The sequence below is a fragment of the Callospermophilus lateralis genome, chromosome 10 (assembly GCF_048772815.1).
Source record: "Callospermophilus lateralis isolate mCalLat2 chromosome 10, mCalLat2.hap1, whole genome shotgun sequence".
Lineage (NCBI taxonomy): Eukaryota > Metazoa > Chordata > Mammalia > Rodentia > Sciuridae > Callospermophilus > Callospermophilus lateralis.
Genome location: NC_135314.1, coordinates 11508553 through 11527770, shown reverse-complemented (window position 1 = coordinate 11527770; position 19218 = coordinate 11508553). Strand labels below are relative to the sequence as shown.

Here is a 19218-nt window from a genome sequence, read left to right as displayed (position 1 = left end):
GCTTAATAGCACCAAGAGCTCTCCATGCACGCCAAGGGCACCGTCAGGCTTCCGCTAATGGCTTTATTAACTTTTCAATTACTGAAGGCAAAAGGTGATTGTCCTCTCCAGCCCCTTGGGCATCTTCTCTTTCGAGAGGCCCCGGCGTCTGTCTTCTGCCCAGCTCCCCTGCTTCTGCTGTGGGGCCGTCTAGAGCTGCACTGGAAATCTGATCTCTGGCTGTTCTGCTCTGCTTGCTTTGGAGCTGTATCAAGTGGGGGCAGGATGGGAGGCCCTGCTTGTAGGCTGAACATGTCAGGCACACCCCCCTGACCTTTCATCCAGCACAGCGGCTCCGATAAGTGGGCAGGCCTTGTGCCTGGAGACCCACAGACACACTTGGATGATTCCTACAGAAATCAGTTAAGCAATCTCCTTCCAGAGGCCCAGAGCCCCATTCTGGATGTGAGCCACTGGCCGGACGCTGCCTCACCAGTGCCACAATCATGGCCAACGGGACAAACACATCCTCCCCGTACTACAGCTATGAATACTACCTGGACTACCTGGACCTCATTCCTGTAGACGAGAAGAAGCTGAAAGCCAACAAACGTGAGTCGAAACTGGGAAAGGAGGCCAGGCAGAGGCTGGGGGTCCACTGGGAACTCCTGCCTTTTTTCTTCTTATTTATTCTAGAAGATGTCAGGGTAAGCAGCAGTGGGACCAGTGCACACATAGACACAATGAATGGGAGTCAGATTGTGTTTGTAATCTTCTGTAACAAGTTTGTGTGTTAATCTGCCGCAAAATTAAGAGTATTCTTTTTGTGTGGGGCAAGGGATTGTACCAGGGATTGAACTCAGGGGCCCTGGACCACTGAGCCACATCCCCAGCCTTATCTTCTATTTTATTTAGAGACAGGGTCTCACTAAGTTGCTTAGCGCCTCACTTTTGCTGAGGCTGGCTTTGAACTCTCAGTCCTCCTGCCTCCCCTCAGCCTCCCGAGCTGCTGAGTTTGCAGGTATGCGCCACCGCACACAGCCACAATATTCGTTTAAGACAGATTCCTTGATCAAGTTTCATTTGACTGGGGTTTCTTCAAATTGCAGTTTGCTTTTTCCATTGTCTCTATTTAGATTTGGGAGAGGTCTTCTCTCTAAGATATATGATGTAATTCCTGGGGAAATGCAAACTGGTATATAATCTTCATGGTCTCAGGGAGGATAAACGTGAGTTCACATTCTTTGCTTTTCTCCTGGGTAACTTGGCACTTTGTGGACAATCTGATCTGTCCAGCTACTCAATCAAGATAGCAAAGTCAGCCAAGGAAATGAGAATAAGAAACAAAACCCAGGAACAGGGAGTCCACAGAAGGAAACCTGCCCCGTGCCTATCCAGTCAGAAATCTCGGGTTCCTTGGCTGTTTCCCACAGTACAATCCCGTGGTGTCTGTCTCAAGAAGTAAATTCAGTCACCAAGCTTATAGGAAAGCCAAACAAATTCGACTCCAAAGAAATCTTTCTTAAAATACAAAGCAGTTTTCTTCAGAAGTCTCAGTTTCTTAGATCAGTTCCAACTTGACCAGAGGATCACAGAGGCAGACCCCTAGGATGGAGGAGAGCTTTGAACCCACGGAGACTTGCTCCTCTAGGAATCTTGACTCCTGCGTAGGTCTCCGGCGCCTCAGTCTTGGTGTCTAATCTGAACTTAATTTCTATTTTTTTTTCTAGAAAAAGAAATGATGGGTTAGACACAAATACCCCCCCCAAAAAGAATGCTTAAACCCTGAGTAGGTCATTGCTGCATTTTTTCCTGGGGCCCAGGCCAGAGGACGGAAGTCCCCAGAAGGGGGTCACCTGGTCTCCAGGCCAGTTAGCTGGGATCTGCACCTTAGCCCCTGGCCAGCTGCGTGGCCTTGGGCGGGAACATGACTAAGGCTGGCCAGATTCCATCTGTCAAGGGAAGAAGTGTTGAAATTCTGAGACAACCTTAATTCCCTTGCGGTGGGGAGACAATGGCATAGGGCAGGCTTCCAACTCTCTCTGTAACGTTTTAATTCTGGGTTTTTTGTTTTTTTTTAAAGCATCTGGATCAAATGTGGCAACATGTTTAAGGGATACATAGATGTTGTCATTTTCTTCTGTATGTTGTCTATGTCTGAAATATTGGTATTATTCAATTTTTTGAGATGTATTTTTCAAGGTTAATAGGGCTCTTGGTAAAAGATTCATACAATAAAACACTTCACCCCAACATTGAGGGGGAAAAAACACAATGTTAACATTTCCATGCCAACCAGGGCATGACTGTGCCCATGTCCCCACGTGAACATGTGTGCACACACACTCGCTCGCTCACACACTCGCTCGCTCACACACTCCCGCTCTACACACTGTGTCTAATAGCTTCCTTCCAGACGCTCCCGAGGGAAAGCCCAGAACTTTCCCGCATCAGCCCTCTCCTCCCAGAGCCTGTCTGTGACTGCATCAGGCAGGGGCCCCGTGCATGGGCAGGGGCCGTCCTTGCCCTCAGCTGGGGAGGACAGGACCTTGAGTCTGTAGAAAGCTGTGCTGTCTGCTAGTGACGACAGCTTTATGCTCTGGGTGGTTTGAAAGAGTTTCAAGTATTTTGATGCAGTCCATTTTGACAGAAACCATTTTTTCTTTGGGTGGGGGGTGTTCAGGGATTGAACTCAGGGGCATTCAACCACTGAGCCACATCCCCAGCCCTATTTTGTATTTTATTTAGAGACAGCGTCTCACTGAGTTGCTTAGGGCCTCGCTTTTGCTGAGGCTGGCTTTGAACTCACAATCCTCCTGCCTCAGCCTCCCGAGCCTCTGGGACTGAGACCCTCTTCTTGACCCAGGGATTGCACATTAATACAAGACTTATCATCCAACCGCTCAGGAGTCCAGCTCAGCAGCAGCAGGTACGCTCACATTGGCGCACACCATGACCATCTCCAGAAAGCCATCCTTTCCCAAATTGAAACTTGGTACCTGTTAAACAATAACTTCCCACCCCCTGCCTCCCCTGTCCCTGACCACTGCCACCCTCTTTTGTCCCTGTGGATTTGACCATGCCAGGGAGCTGTGGTAATTACTGTTTGTGCGTCTCTGACTCACACTGACGCCCCACTCCCCAGTGCAGTGGGATTCGGAGTCAGTGTCCTTGGGAGTGGTTAGGTCATGAAGTGGAGCTCTCAAGAGGGGACTAGTGTCCTTGTAAAAGACGGGGGATCTCTCTCTCTCTCTCTCTCCTTCTCCCCCCCTGCCCCCACATACGGGGGGAACGTAACCAGAAGAGTCCTTACCAGGCACCGTTCACACTGACCTTGGACTCCCACCTTCTGGAACTATGAGAAGTGGATTTCTATCATTTAAGCCACCCAGACGGAGGCGTTTTAGTCCTAGCAGCCCACACTGACGGAGACAGGCCCTTATAGTGGGAACATAGGCTACTGTCCTTTGTGACTGGCTTTTCTCACCTGGCCTGATTCACGGTAACAAGGGCCGCCCTCGCGGCAGGCCATGTTTCCGGTTTGTAGAGGCCTGTGTCAAAAGGAAAGACATTCTGAAAATGAACCACTTGCAGCAGTCACCGCCACAAAGGTCACCTTGCGCTCAGTGGTCTGTGGACACCAGACACGCCCCCACAGCAGGGTGCCGTAAAGCAGGCTGGCTGGTCCTCAGCGGGGAATCCCCCAACCACAGGAACAGTGGCCACAGAGACTTGGCCACCAGAGTGATGAAGAACTGGCAGGGGAGCCCGCGTGGACCCCTCGGGCCGTCTTACCGCTGTCCTGCTCCCACAGTTCACCTGCTTAGCAGGGGCTGGAGCCTCCTCCCCCAGCGCCTTTCCTCCTCAGCCTCGTCCAAATGTACAGGACCCGAGCCCTTTGGCCTCTGGCCACCAGCCAGTCCCTCCACCCTGGTTGCCAAACGCCTGCCCCCTCCCCAGCTCTCCTTCTCTGGGTCCCTGTGGTCAGGCTGGGCACCGTCATCGCCTTCTGGAAATGTCTCAGAAAACGTCAACCCGCGACTCTCACAGGCTGTGTCCCTGTCCCCACCCCGGCCTGTGGCTCTCGTCTTCATTTCCATCTCCATCTTCTCTCCTCCGTTGTTGGGACCCAAAGGCTTGGGTCCTCCCCAGATCCCCAACGGGGTGTGATGGTGTCAGGAGGCAGGGCCTTTGGAAGGTGACTAGGTCATGAGGGAGGGGACATCGTGAGCGGGATTGTGTCTGCTTAAAGGGATGAAGAGTCAGGAGTTCCCCCTTCCACCAAAGGCACACTCTCCCCAACACCCTCCTCCCCCAGCCACACCCTGCCCACCTTCAGTTGCCGCTCACTGGATCCCTGAGGGTCAAGGCTCTCACAACCCGATCCCTTCACTCCAAACCTTCTTGCCCTGTCTCACACATGAGCTTTTGGGGGACAGCTCACGTCCAAGCCATGCAGCCCCCAGCTTGTGCATGTTGGTGTAGAAGCGCAAACAGACCACACCAGCCCACTGGCCCTCGAACGTTCGCTGGGCTGCCCGGGTCGCACCACAGCCGGTTCCTCCTCCTGGGCACCTGGGCACCTGGAAACTGTCTCCTGATTCTCCTCTTTCTCTCCAAGCTGCCCAAACACGATCAGCTGCCCAAACCTGCGTCTTGGAGAAGGTTAGAAAATGTCCTGACGCTGGGCACCTAGCTAATCACCACCACCCAGCTGGTGGCCCTCGAGCACGGCAGGCCCAGGTCCTCGGTGTCACTGTGTAGGCTCAGCTGGTGGCCCTCGGCCTTTCCCCGTCTCTGCCTTCCCCAGTGAGCCTAAGTCCCCTCTTACTTGGGGCGTTCCCTCTGAAACTTGGACTTATAACTTTAGTTTTCCATTCTCTCCAATGAAACCCACTTCCTCACCACATCAGAAACACATGGCAGTTTTTCCTACTTTTTTACCTTTGTTCACGTTTAATTCAACCATCAAAAAAAATCTGCGAGACATTGCACTGGGAGCTGGTGGTGCAAGAGAAAAATAAATTCATGCCCTGGATTTTTTTCATTAGCTTAATTTTATTACTCTCACTTGCTTTTTGATTACATATTTCCACGTAGATCATCATGACATTCCTCTGCCAAATGCTTCATTAGGAAATAAGAAAATAATATTAGTACACCTGCAGCAGTTCAGTGATTATTTCTTAGTGTCACTTACTACTCAGCTGTTACAGTTTGGATCTTGAATGTCACCCAAAGGCCCGTGTGTTGAAGGCTTGGTTTCCAGTCTGTGGCGTTAGTGGGAGGTGGTAGAATCGTTAGGAATTGGGGTCTAGTGGAAGAAAGTTAGGTTACTGGGGACATCCTCTTGAAAGAGATACTGGGAGCCTGGCCCTTTCCTGTCTTTATCTTTGCTTCTCAGCTGTTCCATCATGTGTTCCTGACACACTGCACTGTGCTGCCACAGGCCTACAGCAACAGAGCCAAGCAACCAAATATTAAAACGTCTGAAATTGTCAGCTAATACAAACCTTTTCTCTTTTTAAGTTGATTATCTCAGGTATTTTATCACAGTAATGGAAAGCTGACTAACACATCAGTCTAGATTCAACTTTCCCCATATGTGCTTATGAGCTATTTTTGACCAATCTACATGGATGGATAGCATCTGGTTGTTATGTCCCTTCAGTCTTTTTTTATTCTAGAGGAGGCCTTTTTTGTAAAGGTCACTGATTTGATGGAGGTATCAAAAAGGCTACTCTGTATTTATCTTCATCATTCCAGTCAAGAGGGAGATACCATTAATGGTGTTGCAACTGGAGATTTGTAAAGATTGTCTGTGGAGCACAGAGAAGGATTCCCACAAGGGAAAGTTAGAGGTCTGGGGATCGATGGTCCCAAGGGCAAAAGTTGTCTTCCTAGAGAAAGTGAGCCCCATGGGATTAACAAGGATGTGCCTGAATTTAAGTTAAACGGCTTTTCCAGGGTTGAGAACAGTTACACTCCCATGGACAAAGTAGGTGTGTCCAGGAGGATGACAAGTGAGTTCTTTTTGTATAACAGAGTTGAAAGCTATAGGCCACATGGGGGCTGGATGTCACAGGCCAGTCTCAAAGGACTTCCCATCAGCCATAGGTGTCATCTTACACTGTAGACAGGGAAGGGACAAGATCCAGTTGGCTTGCTATACATATTCCTCTGGTGAAAGTAGAAAGTTTGATGGTGGATAACACCTGGGCAGGTGACGTAGTGGGGCTGGAAATTTAAAGTTGATAATAGTCTTTCCCTTGGGAGTTGACTGTACAGGAAGCAGAGGCCAACTTACGTAAGTATGCTACAGTGTTCTGAATTGGAAATGAACATAGGGGAACCAGGGTCCAGAGAGGCGCAGCCAGGTACAGAGTGGAACTTAAAGCCGAGGTTCCACAGCCTCCAGGACTCTCCGCACGATTCTTGGAGTGAGAGTAGTAAATTCTCAACAGACTCCATGCTCCAGAATATAGGAACCCGGCCCACATCTGGAGCAAGGTCCGATACATATAAAGCATGCAATAAATCTTTGTTGGATACATAGAAACGTGTGTGTAGCAGGCAGCTCCTTTATGTGGTCTTAACTTTCACAATGAATGTCTGTGTCAACCATTGACCTACTGCTTCTCAGCTCTGAATCCTGGGGAGAGATACATTGATAATTGACACAGAAAATATGCCCCTGTGACAAATGACAGGATTCCTTTAAGCACCTCTCCTTAAAGGAAGCACAACGTGCTATTTCACAGGCCCAGGATCGGGAGGGGCAGTGCGGAGGGCAGGGCTGGGGCAGGAGCCAGCAGGGTGGGTAGGAATACATCTGGTGAAACCCCTGGCTGGACCTTGGACCCCTGACATCTTTCAGCCTCAGTGTGGCCATGACCACTGTGTGGCCCTCTCATCGTGGAAACCACAGCCCTGTGTGGCCCCCGCATAGCCACCTGTGGTCTGCCATGCACCATCACACAGACTCCCGCTGAACACCCAGGCTCCCCCCGTCACTGTCACTCTAGAAGGTTGTCTGTGGTTGGTCCCTCAGCTCCAGACTAGCTCAGGCCTGGCAAAGCCAACCGACATCTCTGCTATCCGGTGGCCAAACTACACCTTCTCTGAAGAGGTCTGAAGCCCCCCAAGGTTTGTCTCACATAGAATCTCCTTATCTATGTGTTTTGTACTCTTTTTTTTTTCTTTTTTGCCCTAGGCATCCGTCATCTTCATGTAACTATAACAAAATACCTGAAGCAATTAACTTATAAAGAGAAAAAATTTATTAGGTTCACGATTTTGGATGGTTCCATCCACCATCAGGTGGCACCGTTGCTTTGGGCCTCTGGTGAGGGAGCACCTGGTATGACAACCACTTACATACCATGAGCCAGGAAACAGAGAGACAGAGGAAGGGGTCAGAGTCCCACAGTCCTCTTTGAGGGAATGTCCCCCAATAACCTAAGGACCTCCCACTGGGCCCCACCTCCCACAGGCCCACAGCACCTCCTAAGAGCACCACCCTGAGGACCAACTTTTTAATGGGTGGGCCTTTGGGAGACACTACCCATATTCAAGCCCTAACAATACCGTGTTTTAAATGGCTTAACCTACCAATGTCATGTGTCCCCAGGTCATTCAATAGCCTCGCACAAAAGCTTTGTAAATGGCTTCATGGTGTTCTCCAAGTTGGGATATATGGGGTGTTTTTAAAACCATTCGTCCCGAGGAGGGAAAACTCGTACCATCGTTGGGTATCAGTGAAGATGTCCTATGAACTTCTGTTCTCGGTATTTGAAAACCCCAGTAGGTTCACTAAAAATACAAGACTGGGCATCTTTGTCATCCATACTCTGTGGTACTCTGTCCCTGTGTCACGAAAGCTGAACCAGGCAGTCTCGGGAAGGGCCGGGCTTCCACAGTCTCCTGTGGTGGCTTCAGAGGCAGGGTCAGGTGCACCCAGCAGGGGGCGACTCTCCTGCTGATACATTCAGCTTCCTCTCACTTGGGTCTCCTCCCCAGACTCAGAAAGCCCGGCCCCCCCCCCCCCCCCCCCCCCCCCCCCCCCGTTCTGCACATCAAAGACAGGAAGAAGCTGGGAAAGGAGTCCCAGACCCAGGAGGGCTTCAAGGTGGGGACCAAGAGGCAAAGCTCTGGCTCAGATCTTCTTATGAACGGTCACCTGCGTCAACTGGTTGAAACGTGGCAGACCAGGCTGGGTTTGACTCCTGCACTGGACAGAGAGGGAAACAGAATAGAGGGAAGATACCCAGGACTCATGAGACACGCAGGAAGGATTTTAAGGTTCTTGTGATCGTGCCCATACACTGGAGCATACCCCATCAGGGTTGGGACATATAAAGAACACAACATGCTTGGGCCAACCAGGGCTGGGTCCAAGGCCACGGCTGACCTCTCCCAGGGAACGCTCAAGACCTGGTGTGATTCTGTCCACAGGCACTTTCAGCCCTTGTGGTTTTCGACATGGCTTCTGGTTGTTTTGTGGAGAGAAAGAGGGTCTCCCCAGCTCTTAACAAGGTGGAACACACAGATTCGCTTACTGAGACCCTGCCTGAATTGACGAACTATAGGTTTGACTACCTGTGCCTCTTCCAGAGGCTAAGCTTCGAGGAAAACCGATCCCATATTCCAGTTTTATAGTGACAAAACAGATTTTTCTAACAAGATGTGCCTCCAGCTCCCGTTCTAAAGCTCCCTCAGAGAGAGCAGCGTGATGGCTGGGCTTCCCCTTTAGGAGTGTGGCTGTGTTGCTGGGCTCTCTACTCTTGGGTCCGTCCATATGGTGCCTCTCTTTCATTATGGGTTAGGAGGGACGTGTCATAGTTCACGTCGAGGCCTGTTGATGGGCTGCCTCTGGCAGCTTAGTAATGTGGCCTGCTCATCTGCTACTCCAAGAGCTGGGAGCAGCAGAAGAAAAACACACCAATAATCAATCTCTTCTGAACACAAAGAGTCTCTTCTGAGTGCAAAGAATTCAATGAACAGACTGAACCAAGTACTGCCTACAACCTTCCTCGCATTCAGAGTAATGTTTCGGGGCCCGACTTTACCATGGCCTCAATCTCTTCAGCCAATGGTGCATCCCCTGTGCATGACACAGTAGTGATTTTCAACCCAAGAAGACCCAAGTTTTTGCCAGGCGCAATGGCGCCCACCTGTAATCCCAAGAGGCTCAGAGGAGAGGATTGTGAGTTCAAAGCCAGCTTCAGCAACGGCGAGGTGCTAAGCAACTCAGTGAGACTCCAAATAAAATACAAAACAGGGCTGGGGATGTGGCTCAGTGGTTGAGTGCCCCTGAGTTCAATCCCTGGTACTCTCTACCCCTGGAAATCCTTTTTTTCTAAAGACAGCAAGAGAGAGAGAGAATTTTTTAAATATTTATTTATTTTTTTAGTTTTTGGCGGACACAACATCTTTGTTTGTATGTGGTGCTGAGGATTGAACCCGGGCTGCACGCATGCCAGGCGAGCGCGCTACCACTTGAGCCACATCCCCAGCCCCTGGAAAAATTTTTTAAAAAGAGACCCAAGTTTTCAGTTCTGCAAATATTTCAGTGAAACTAACGCAAGTTCATTAAAATGGAAATGGTTGGAAATCAATCTAAAGCTTATATATCCTTTACATATATGTGTGTGTGTGTGCTCTGTGTGCATGTGTGTGTGTGTGTGTGTGTGTGTGTGTGTTTATTTTGGGGGGTACCAGAGATTGAACTTGGTGGTACTCGGCCGCGGAGCCCCAGCCCCAGCCCAATTTTGTATTTTATTTAGAGACAGGGTCTCACTGAGTTGCTTAGTGACCCACCGTTGCTGAGGCTGGCTTTGAACTTGTGATCCTCCTGCCTCAACCTCCCAAGTCTCTGGGATTACAGGTGTGCACCATTGCACCCAGCCCTTTATATGTTTTTCACATAGAATAAAATATATATTTTCAAACACTATAATCACTCATCTATTACTTTCCTCAAAAGAATGGAAAACTCTAAAATAATAATATTTATTTCAAAGGGACCATAAGTAGTATATTTATTGATCAATTTAAGATTTTTATAGATGTCCTATACATAGGGCAGCAGGATATACTGGCTTAAAGAGATACCAGAATGTTTACCTCTGAATAAATTTGTGTTGAAGTGCCCTCTAGGAGGAGGTGCAGCTGCTGAATGATTCTGTTATTGCTCAAAACTTTTTTTAACCCTTTTTATGGAACCCACAGCACATTCCATGAAATAACGATGGTGGTAAATTTTTTATATCTTTTGAGGATGGATTGCTTCCTGGAAATAGTTCAGATATACTCAAAAGTAAATCAGATAAATGAAATGGGTGATTAAGCTGATCGATGTTTCTAGGAGTCAAAATACAATAAGATCTCATAATGTAGCAAATTGTGTGTTTGTGTGTGGGTGTGGGTGTGTGTGCAGTGATCTACAAACCAGCTCTTGAAAGTAATCTTAACAGAGGAGTCCTGTAAATTCTTGATCAATAAATGAATTTTAGGAAATTTCTCTCTCTGTGACAGAGGGAGGGTGCCTATTTTGAAGGTCAGCCTTCACTTGGGTTTTTCGGTCCCGGCGTTACCAACTCCGTTTTTTGACCGACTTGGAAAAGGACGTTGATGATGGCTGGCAGAGCAGCTGATGAAACAGAAGTTGATTTCTCTTTTATGTAAAAGTCTGCCAGACGGGGTTGGTGAATGAACTCCATGGAATCTTTGGGAACCAGCTTCTCCCCAGCTCATTACTCTGCCATCCAAGGCACATCCCCCAGGTCCCAAGCCAAGCTCCTACTCACATCCACGATAAGTAGCAAAATGGCGCGGAGGAAGAAGAAAGGACACAAGGGACCAGAAGTCCAGCAGTCTCTGGAGGAAGACTCCAGTAGGGTTCCTCTCACGTCTCCTTGGCCATAACCTTATCAATGGTCCTGTCTGGTTGAAAAAGAGGCTGTGAGATGTAGTCTCGCCCCAGGCAGCCATGTGCCCACTGGAAAGCCAGGGTCCATCACAATGGCGGCACACAGAAGCGGACAGCAGGACCAACAGCCATCAGTCTGGGCCATGATTACTATGGCTCATACCTTACACTTCAGTGAGCTTGAAGGAAGCAGTACTATCACTTGCAGCAAAACCCTCCAAACAGAAACAATAATTTTAGTTCTATTTATAAATCATTTCACATCATTGAACAAGAAACTGCGCCACGTGCATTATACCATACACATCACTCTGTTCAATCCTCCCAACACCTAATCGAATAGGTACTGTCATCCCCGCCTTCCAAGTGAACAGATTCAGAGATGGGAAAATCTCAGATGGCCTGAGGCGACCCAGCTAAGGAATGGCCCTCAGAACTGGAACTCAAAGTTCCACACCTCCAAAGTTGGGCTTTTGTCACACCGTCATTCCCCCAGCAAGAGAAAGATCTTGAAGTGGATCTCCTAGGCCTCCAGGACCCAAATGTTAGTAGCTAAAGCTGGAGATTGAGTGGTTTTCACGCAACAAAACTGAAGTGCCCACCGAGTAGGAAACTTAATGGGGGTCATTTGTTAGGACCAAGTTCGGAGGAGAAATCCCTCAAGGCGAAGCAAATGGAAGCCAGGCCATGTCACCCAGAGCCTTTTCTTGTCACTCCACTGTTGATGTCTAATGCTTCTCATTCCACCAGTGTTTACCAGGAGACCAAGGAGGGAAAAGAAAAGGGGGGAGAGGGGAGGGAGGAAAGGAGAAGAGGATGGGGGGGGTAGAGAGAAGGAGAAACGGAGAGGGACGAACAAGAGGGGACAGGGAGGTGGCGAGGACAGGAGGGGAGGAGAGAGAGGAAGTTTTCCATAAATGGGCCAGTTTCACCATCAAGCCAGCCTGGGACTCCTTGTGAAAACACCCCGTGGATGTTAGAACCCTCCCCAAACTGGGAAATGATCGTTTTTGCTCTTGGAACAAAATGTTCTCTCCCAGCCCTTGGAGAAAAGGGCTTGCATTTTTTTGGTTGCCTTTTTTTTTCAAAAGAACATGATGAAAACAAATTTAGTACAGAAAATAAGGAGTGGCTACTGATCATCTTTCGGTGTGGCAAAAATTTAAATCTCACTTGTCTGAACACACTGTGCTTTGAAAGGTGAAGCCTCATTTCCCCCCAGTATGTGGGGATAGTGACAAGAACTGAGGCAGATGAGGGTGAGCCTGAGAGAAGGGCGCGCTCGGCTGTTGAAATCTGTTTCCTAAGAGTCCTGGCAGAACTCATCTGGGGGTGAACGACTTCAAATCCTGCATTGTTTTGATGGAGGAGAAAAAAGCATTAGTGTCCGCAGAAATCTAAAATATCCTTACTGAATACAATCTCAAGCCAAATTTTCAGAAAAAAACATGCACTTTTGTCCTTGGAAAGCTATGAAGTACATGGCAGCTCTCTGGGAATGGAGAATAATGCACGGTGAGCTGGCAAGCCCTCGAGCTCTGGGCACGTGGTGTCATTTCTACTTTCCAGGAGTCCAGGGGTCCCCTAAGCAGCTTAATGTTCTTGGGTGCCACCATGGGCTTCTCAGCTCAAGGAGAGATAGGAAAGACATGAGAGCCAGCTCGGTGTTTGGCATCTGTCCTTTCTTGGAGTGTAGACCCCGAGTGCTGATGTCACCAGCCAGTAGGCTCCTGATTCCTATTGTAAGTGCGGCAGCTTTTCATGAGACCTTTTTTTCTTGTTTTTGTTGTTCTTTTGGTAATAGGGATTGAACCCAGGGGCGCTCAGCCACGGAGTCAGCCCTGTTTTGTATTTTATTTAGAGAAAGAGTTTCGCTGAGTTTCTTGGGGCCTTGCAGAATTGCTGCGGCTAGCTTTGAACTCGCGATTCTCCTGTCTCAGCCTCCTGAGCTGCTGGAATTACAGGAACGCACCCATTAGACCATTTTCAACGTTAATGGTTAGGGTCCAGGATCACTCATAATTACAAGTCCTCCATTTCTCCCTCTACCTTCTGAGTTGTGGAGGGCAGAGATGACCCCCTGTACTCAGGTACCCGCCCCCCATATTGGAGAGTTCTACATGCATAGATTCAACCAATCAAGACTGAAAATGCTTGAAAAAAATCCCATCTCTATTAAAAATGTGCAGACTTTCCTCTTGTGCTTATTACCTGAACAATATAATTATTTACTATATAATTTGATATAAATTTATTATATGGTAATATCTATTTATTATATAATTACTAAATGCTATTATAGGATTAAAATTGTACTGGGTATTGTAAGTAATCTGGAGATGATTCAAAGTGGACAGATAGCATGACGTGGGTTGATTATATACAAATACTGTGCTACTTCAGATAAAGGACTTGGGCATCCGAGGATTTCAGTATCTACGGGGGTCTGAAACCAGTCCCCCATGCATTTCAAGGAATGGTGATTCCATCTGTCACACCTAGAGCTCCACCTCCATGTCTGTTTGGCTCACAAATTTCTAACACTCCATTCATTCCTTGGGTTGCTTGTTCTTTCTCCCATTCATTTGTTCACCCATTAAATAATCATCCAGGAGAAAAGAAAACCCCCCCCCCTACTGGTAGCAAACGGTTCCCCAGCAACTTACAGCATCTTCTTGACCTGGAGCTCCAGAGAAAGGCACCACCTGCCCCGCCAGGTCCTGCCGGGTCCAGAAGAGCTAGGCCTGTTTCTGGGTCTCCCTTTGCTGGGGCACAGTGGCTGCAGAAGGGTTTCTTCTCCCCACACTGCCCAGAGGTGAGCTTTCCACCTGAAAAAGGAGACTACTTCCCTAGTCCCTGACCTGGGCAGGTTGCCCAGAGAAGGCCTCAGCTGACCACCTCAGAGCACCGAGGCCTTGGCCCCCCATGGACACCCCAGCCCAGGGCACATCATCCTCTAGGTCTCTGCCCCATGGGGCCTCTGACACCGCTCCCCATGAGGCTGGTCACCAAGGCCATGGAGCTGCCCACAGCCCTTTCTTCTCCCTTCCCAGGGAGAGAAGAAGAAAAACCAATCCTTGAGGACGGCTCCTCTGAGTAGCAGTATCTAAGCAGCAGATCTACAGGGTGCCACAGGGTTGTATTAACTGTTTTTCTTCAACCATCAGCTAATTACCCAGTGGCTAGTTGCCCTGGAAAAAAAAAATGCCTACTTCCCTGCTTTACTGTTCTTTCCCAAGGTCTTTCCTGGAAAACCTTCCGTAGGCCAGTGGCTGAGAGGTGAGACTAGAACAGTTCCACTCAGGGCCATAGTGCGGTACCTGGACTGACTCCCTGTTTCCCCTCACTGTTGGTTATGGTTGATGGCAAACTGACCTCAGGAACATCCTGTTCCTCTTGCAGATGCTATTGTCATCGCCTTTTGGGTGAGCCTGGCTGCCTTTGTGGTGCTCCTCTTCCTCATTCTGCTCTACATGTCCTGGTCGGGGTCCTCACAGATGAGGTAAGTGGGAGGGGGGGAGGGCATTCTGGGAACTCAGATGCTAAAGAGCAATGGCATAGAATATTGATGCAGCAGAAGAGGAACAGAGGGCCGAGTCCAACCACAACATGACGGACAGTTGTGCACTACATAACAAGATGTTCTTCAATAAAGAAAGGTGGTGGATCCATGAGAGTATATCTCCTGGTTATTGGTAGACAGTCTAGTGTGTGTTGAGTACTCTCTGAGGTTTGCATGACAATAAAACTGCCTAATGACCCACTTCTCCAAATGTGTCCCCATGGTTAAGCAACTTGACTATGCCTTAAAGACATCTAAGTAAAAGAAGGCAGACACAAAAGATGACGTATTGTGTGACTCCATTTATGTGAAATGTCCAGAATAGGCAAAATCCATAGAGATAGAAAGCAAATTGGTAGTTGTCTAGGGCTGGAGAAGGCAGGGGAAGTGGGGGACTGCTTATGGGTTCCTTTGTGGGGGATGATAAAACTGTTCTAAAATTAGATTATGGCCACAGATGCACAACCGTGAATTACACATTTAAGTGGGTGAACTTTACCACATGTAAAATATATCTCAATACAGTTTTAAAAGGTAACAAAATGATACCATGTTCCCCGTAAGTGTTGCCAACCAGATTAACAGGAAAATGCAACCTTAGATGAGGCACTCTGAGTACTATCTCCTATTGAATCCCGTATGTGTGCCTCAGTGCCTCAAAATCTAGGAGCTTCAAGCAGTAATTAGAACCCAGCTCATCTGAATCTTGCCTCATGCTAGTCAATTGGCCTGCAGGCTGATGGGATCAGGGTGGGCAATGGACCCAGTGAAAGCCCATCTAGAGGGGCTGGGGATGTGGCTCAAGCGGTAGCGCGCTCGCCTGGAATACATGCGGCCCGGGGGTTCGATCCTCAGCACCACATACAAACAAAGATGTTGTGTCCGCCGAAAACTGAAAAATAAATAATTTTAAAAAAAGGAAAGAAAGCCCATCTAGAAGCTGGCCGGTGGCTGCGTGGCCTGATACCCAGTTTCAAATTTGGAATCAGGAACCCAAGAGATGGACTAGGTACGATGGCTGCGGCACTGAGTGGTCCAGTTGGACGACTGGGCTGTGCACCTCTGTGGACCATGACAGCCATATGGGTAGTCCTTGAGGAGCAAGACCACTCAAAACTTCAGGAGCTAGCCAGCAGAGACAGGCAGAGCTGCTGCTGAGATAGGAAGAGAGGAGGAGTCTTGGTGCCCCTAAAAGAACCAACCCCTACACCTGATGGGGTCCCTGGTCAGCTCCTGTGAGGAACCTGTGGACTGATGCATTGTAAAAGGGCCTCTGTTTCTCTCCCGCCCCTCATTTTACCTCCCACCCTGCCCTCGGATGCTAATTCACCCTGTCTACACTCACCAGGTCATTTCTGGCTGGGAGGCAGGGACTAGTTTTGTGTGTGTGTGGTGCTGGGGATTGAACCCAAGACCTTGTGCATGTGGAGCAAGCACTCTACCAATTGAAGTACATCACCAGCCAAGGGACCAGCTTTTGAGCAGTGAAGAAATTCCTTCTTTTCTTTCAAAATTTAGAACTCATATTACATTTAAGCATATTTTACCCTGAGACACTTGGGGATAAACTAAGGAAATCACTTTTCTTTTCTGCTCCTCTGAGGTGTCTTGCAGCAAGCCCTCCCTACGCCTAGGACACTTTGCAAGGATTGCCTGTAATCCTCCTGGTGGAAAGTCCCCTGGTCTGGGGAGCACACCGGGGCCTCTACAGAGCCCAGTGCCAGTGGACAGCACAGTCTTTGGGCTATAGTTTTACAGGGGCGAATTCATGTTGTTTAGCCCTCTCGGCACCATGTAACAGACACGGAATACCCAGGGCAGCAAAGACGATCCTTAGTAAGAGTTAGGAAAGAGAGGTGCTCCCCGAGGAGTCACTCTTTCCATGTAGAAGAAAGGAATAAAGGGAGAGAGAGAGGAAGAAATGAAAGGCTGTCTTATGCTGAGGTTTCTGAAATGAAGGGCCTCTGCCTCCATGGGCTCCTGTCCTGTGTTCTTCATCTAAGTGAACCTAATAGCACATTGAAACTTGACCTCTAGCTTGGTCAGCGGCCCCCACATTTCTCACTTCACCCTGATGATACCTGTAGGGCACCTACTATCCCATTTTGTGAAAGAAACCCAAGCCAGGTGGGAAGTGGTGGCTGGGGCACATGCCAGGCAGCGCGTCCACTGCCCCTACACCTCTGGGCAGAATACAGGGAGGATGGACTTCTTATCTCAGATACAAGTTGGCTTGGGTATGGATCTAAGCAGAGCTTATTCATACCAGTGGCTGAATGGAAGGTGAATCTGCTCTAGGCCCCTGGAAATGAGAACAAGAGGAAGTAACCTTGAGGGAGAGACTGAGGCCTCCTTCCTGACAAAGCACTTCCTGTCTTCTCAGAAATCTGTAATGGATTCAGTGACCCCTCCCCTACTCCATGGGCCTTCCCTATGGCCCTGGGCAGGCACGATGACGGGTGATGGGAAGGCAGCACAGGTGAGAGATGCTTTCGGCCAGCTCCTTTGATGTTTCCCATTTGCTCTGTCCACAGGACCGGCCCCCAGCATCACCAAATGTGCCCATGGAATCACAGCCTCCACCTCCCCTCCTGCCTTAGGAGGGCCTCCCACGGGGCAGTAGAGACACCAGGAAGCAGAGCTGGGGCTGAGTAATGGCTACAGCATGAGAGTCCTTCTGCCTCACCCCCGTGGTTCCCACAGATCTCCTCTGGGAACAGGACCTGGATGGGTGTCCCCCTGACATCAGGATCAAGCACAGTGAGCCTGGAGACAGAACCTCTCAATCAGCCACAATCATGGTCGAGTGAACTGGTAATGCTGAACCAACCTGGACACACATGTTGCCTTTTCAAAGCTTGTTTACATGTAGCAGAAAGTGATCAGGTCAACGACTCTATCAGGAGGCACATCAGGAGCATCTGTCAAAGACTTGCATATGGCTCCTCTGGCATAGAGAAGTCATTACAGACATGGCTGATTTTATTTACCATACTTAATCTGCTCACTTCTTACTTTGGCTTTAAGAGGAGTAGGAAAATAAAATATGCATGAATTAAAAGTCCTTACTGACCCCTACCACTGTGCCAGCCCCTCTGTGAATACTGCCTGCGTGCACTTGATCCATCTGCACCTTTGTTAGGACACTGGGGAGGCCTGCAGAGTACTCGTGTGTCCTCCACTACTAAGATGTGGTGGCATCTCCTTTGCCAGCCAGCTGGCCAGGTCATGTTCTCCTCCTCCGCTTTTCAATACAGTGCCCAAGAGGTCTCCCCTGCAGGGAGGCAGTGCCTGTGCCCAAGGGGAGCAAAGCAGACTCCATGTTCACAGAGGGCCTCAGCCATGCTGAGGCTGACAGGTGGAGTCCCACTCAAGATGCCACTTGTGCCCATGGATCTGAGATCCACAAGCTTCTAGTCCTCTAGTACCCAGCATCACTGGCCTGGAGAAGAGACAGAATCATGCAACAAGGTCCTGAAAACCCACTTGTGCCACCCAGAACTTTTAGGTAACGAGTTGGTGAGTTTTAGTTTTAAAATAATTTTTTCTTTCACAGGAGTATTTAAAATACAGCTGTCCTTTGAAATCCTTGGGGGTTGGTTCTAGAACCCCTCAAGGAGGTCAAAATCTACAGAGGCTCAGGTTGCTTCTGTAAAATGTATTTGCATATAACTTACTTATATCCTCCCATACTTGTGATACCTAACAGTGCAAATGCTAGGAAACAGCTGTTCCACGGTGCTGTTCAGAGAATGACAGGAAGTCTGTCCATGATCAGTACAGATGCAATTCTTAGCTGAATTCGTGGCCTAGGAACCTGCAGATCCAGAGAACTGGCTGTACTTATGGTTCAGTGTTTTGAGTTGTAGGTCTTGGTGAAGACCTTGTACAATCTATTCTCTACAAGGGGAGACTCTCCTCCACCCTAGTGACTAGAAATTGGTTCCACAGGGTGAGGGCCAGGTATGGCCTTCCTAGACTTGGGCAATACATCCAGAAAGGAAGAATAGCCTGGTGAGTTGTGGAGATGAGGAAAAGGGGGACACTTGCTAAAAATGTGTCCCCAACTTACTGAGCTGAAACTCAGCACTAAAGTCCCTGTCATCACCTAACACATCTATTTCACTTGTTCTATCACGAATTAGCCACAGAAGGAAAGATCCGGGAGATAGCTCCTCGAAGAAAGCGCAGGGAAAGGAGCCACATCCCTAGTTGGCAGAGGGCGTTTGGGAAAGCACAGGTGTGCTCAGTAGCCCCAGGGCTGCCCGGCAACCCCACCTTCCCAGGGCTCATGTCAGAGGTGGGCAGGGGTCACCAGGTAAGCTGAGCCTGAGCTTGCCCCAGCAAAGCTGGGAAGTCAAATCCCACCCATGTTGGAACTTAAGAACCTAGGAGACAGCTGACAGCCTGAGGCCTGTGCTGGGGCCAAGGAAGTCCACTCTGTGAGTGGCCCCTCCTCACCTCCCCTAGACACCTGGGCTGCAGGGACACACCCCAGACCCTGCTCCTCATGAATCAGAAGAAAACTCAGTAAGCATGTGACAGAAGGGTAAGACAGGTTCAGAGGGAACCATGAAGAGAAGGCACAGAAAATGGGGCCTTAGCTGGAACAGTGCTTGCAGAGGCCAACCTGAATCCAAATGTGGAATTTCAACCTCAGAATGGTCTCCAAGAATCCTGCTGTGGCCTCTTTTGATGGAGGAGTGAACAGGAGAGATAAATGGCCCTTGCTTTGTAGACAGCGAAC

General features: G+C 49.0%; 1 protein-coding gene across 1 annotated transcript; it reads left to right on the top strand.

The window, feature by feature from the left end:
* The first annotated feature begins 400 nt into the window (after positions 1-400).
* Positions 401-17532, top strand: Mrap (melanocortin 2 receptor accessory protein). Its single transcript, XM_076868518.2, has 3 exons — positions 401-591; positions 14312-14411; positions 17006-17532. Exons 1-3 carry the CDS (start codon positions 486-488, stop codon positions 17124-17126), a joined length of 327 nt encoding a protein of 108 aa, XP_076724633.1. The 5' UTR covers positions 401-485; the 3' UTR covers positions 17127-17532.
* Positions 17533-19218: the final 1686 nt, after the last annotated feature.

Excerpts from the sequence above, each read along its gene's own strand:
- Mrap (XM_076868518.2), top strand. The coding sequence starts at position 486 with ATGGCCAACGGGACAAACACATCCTCCCCGTACTACAGCTATGAATAC. Across the intron at positions 592-14,311 it reads GAAGCTGAAAGCCAACAAAC|ATGCTATTGTCATCGCCTTT; the intron begins GTGAGTCGAAAC and ends TTCCTCTTGCAG. Across the intron at positions 14,412-17,005 it reads TCGGGGTCCTCACAGATGAG|GACCGGCCCCCAGCATCACC; the intron begins GTAAGTGGGAGG and ends CTCTGTCCACAG.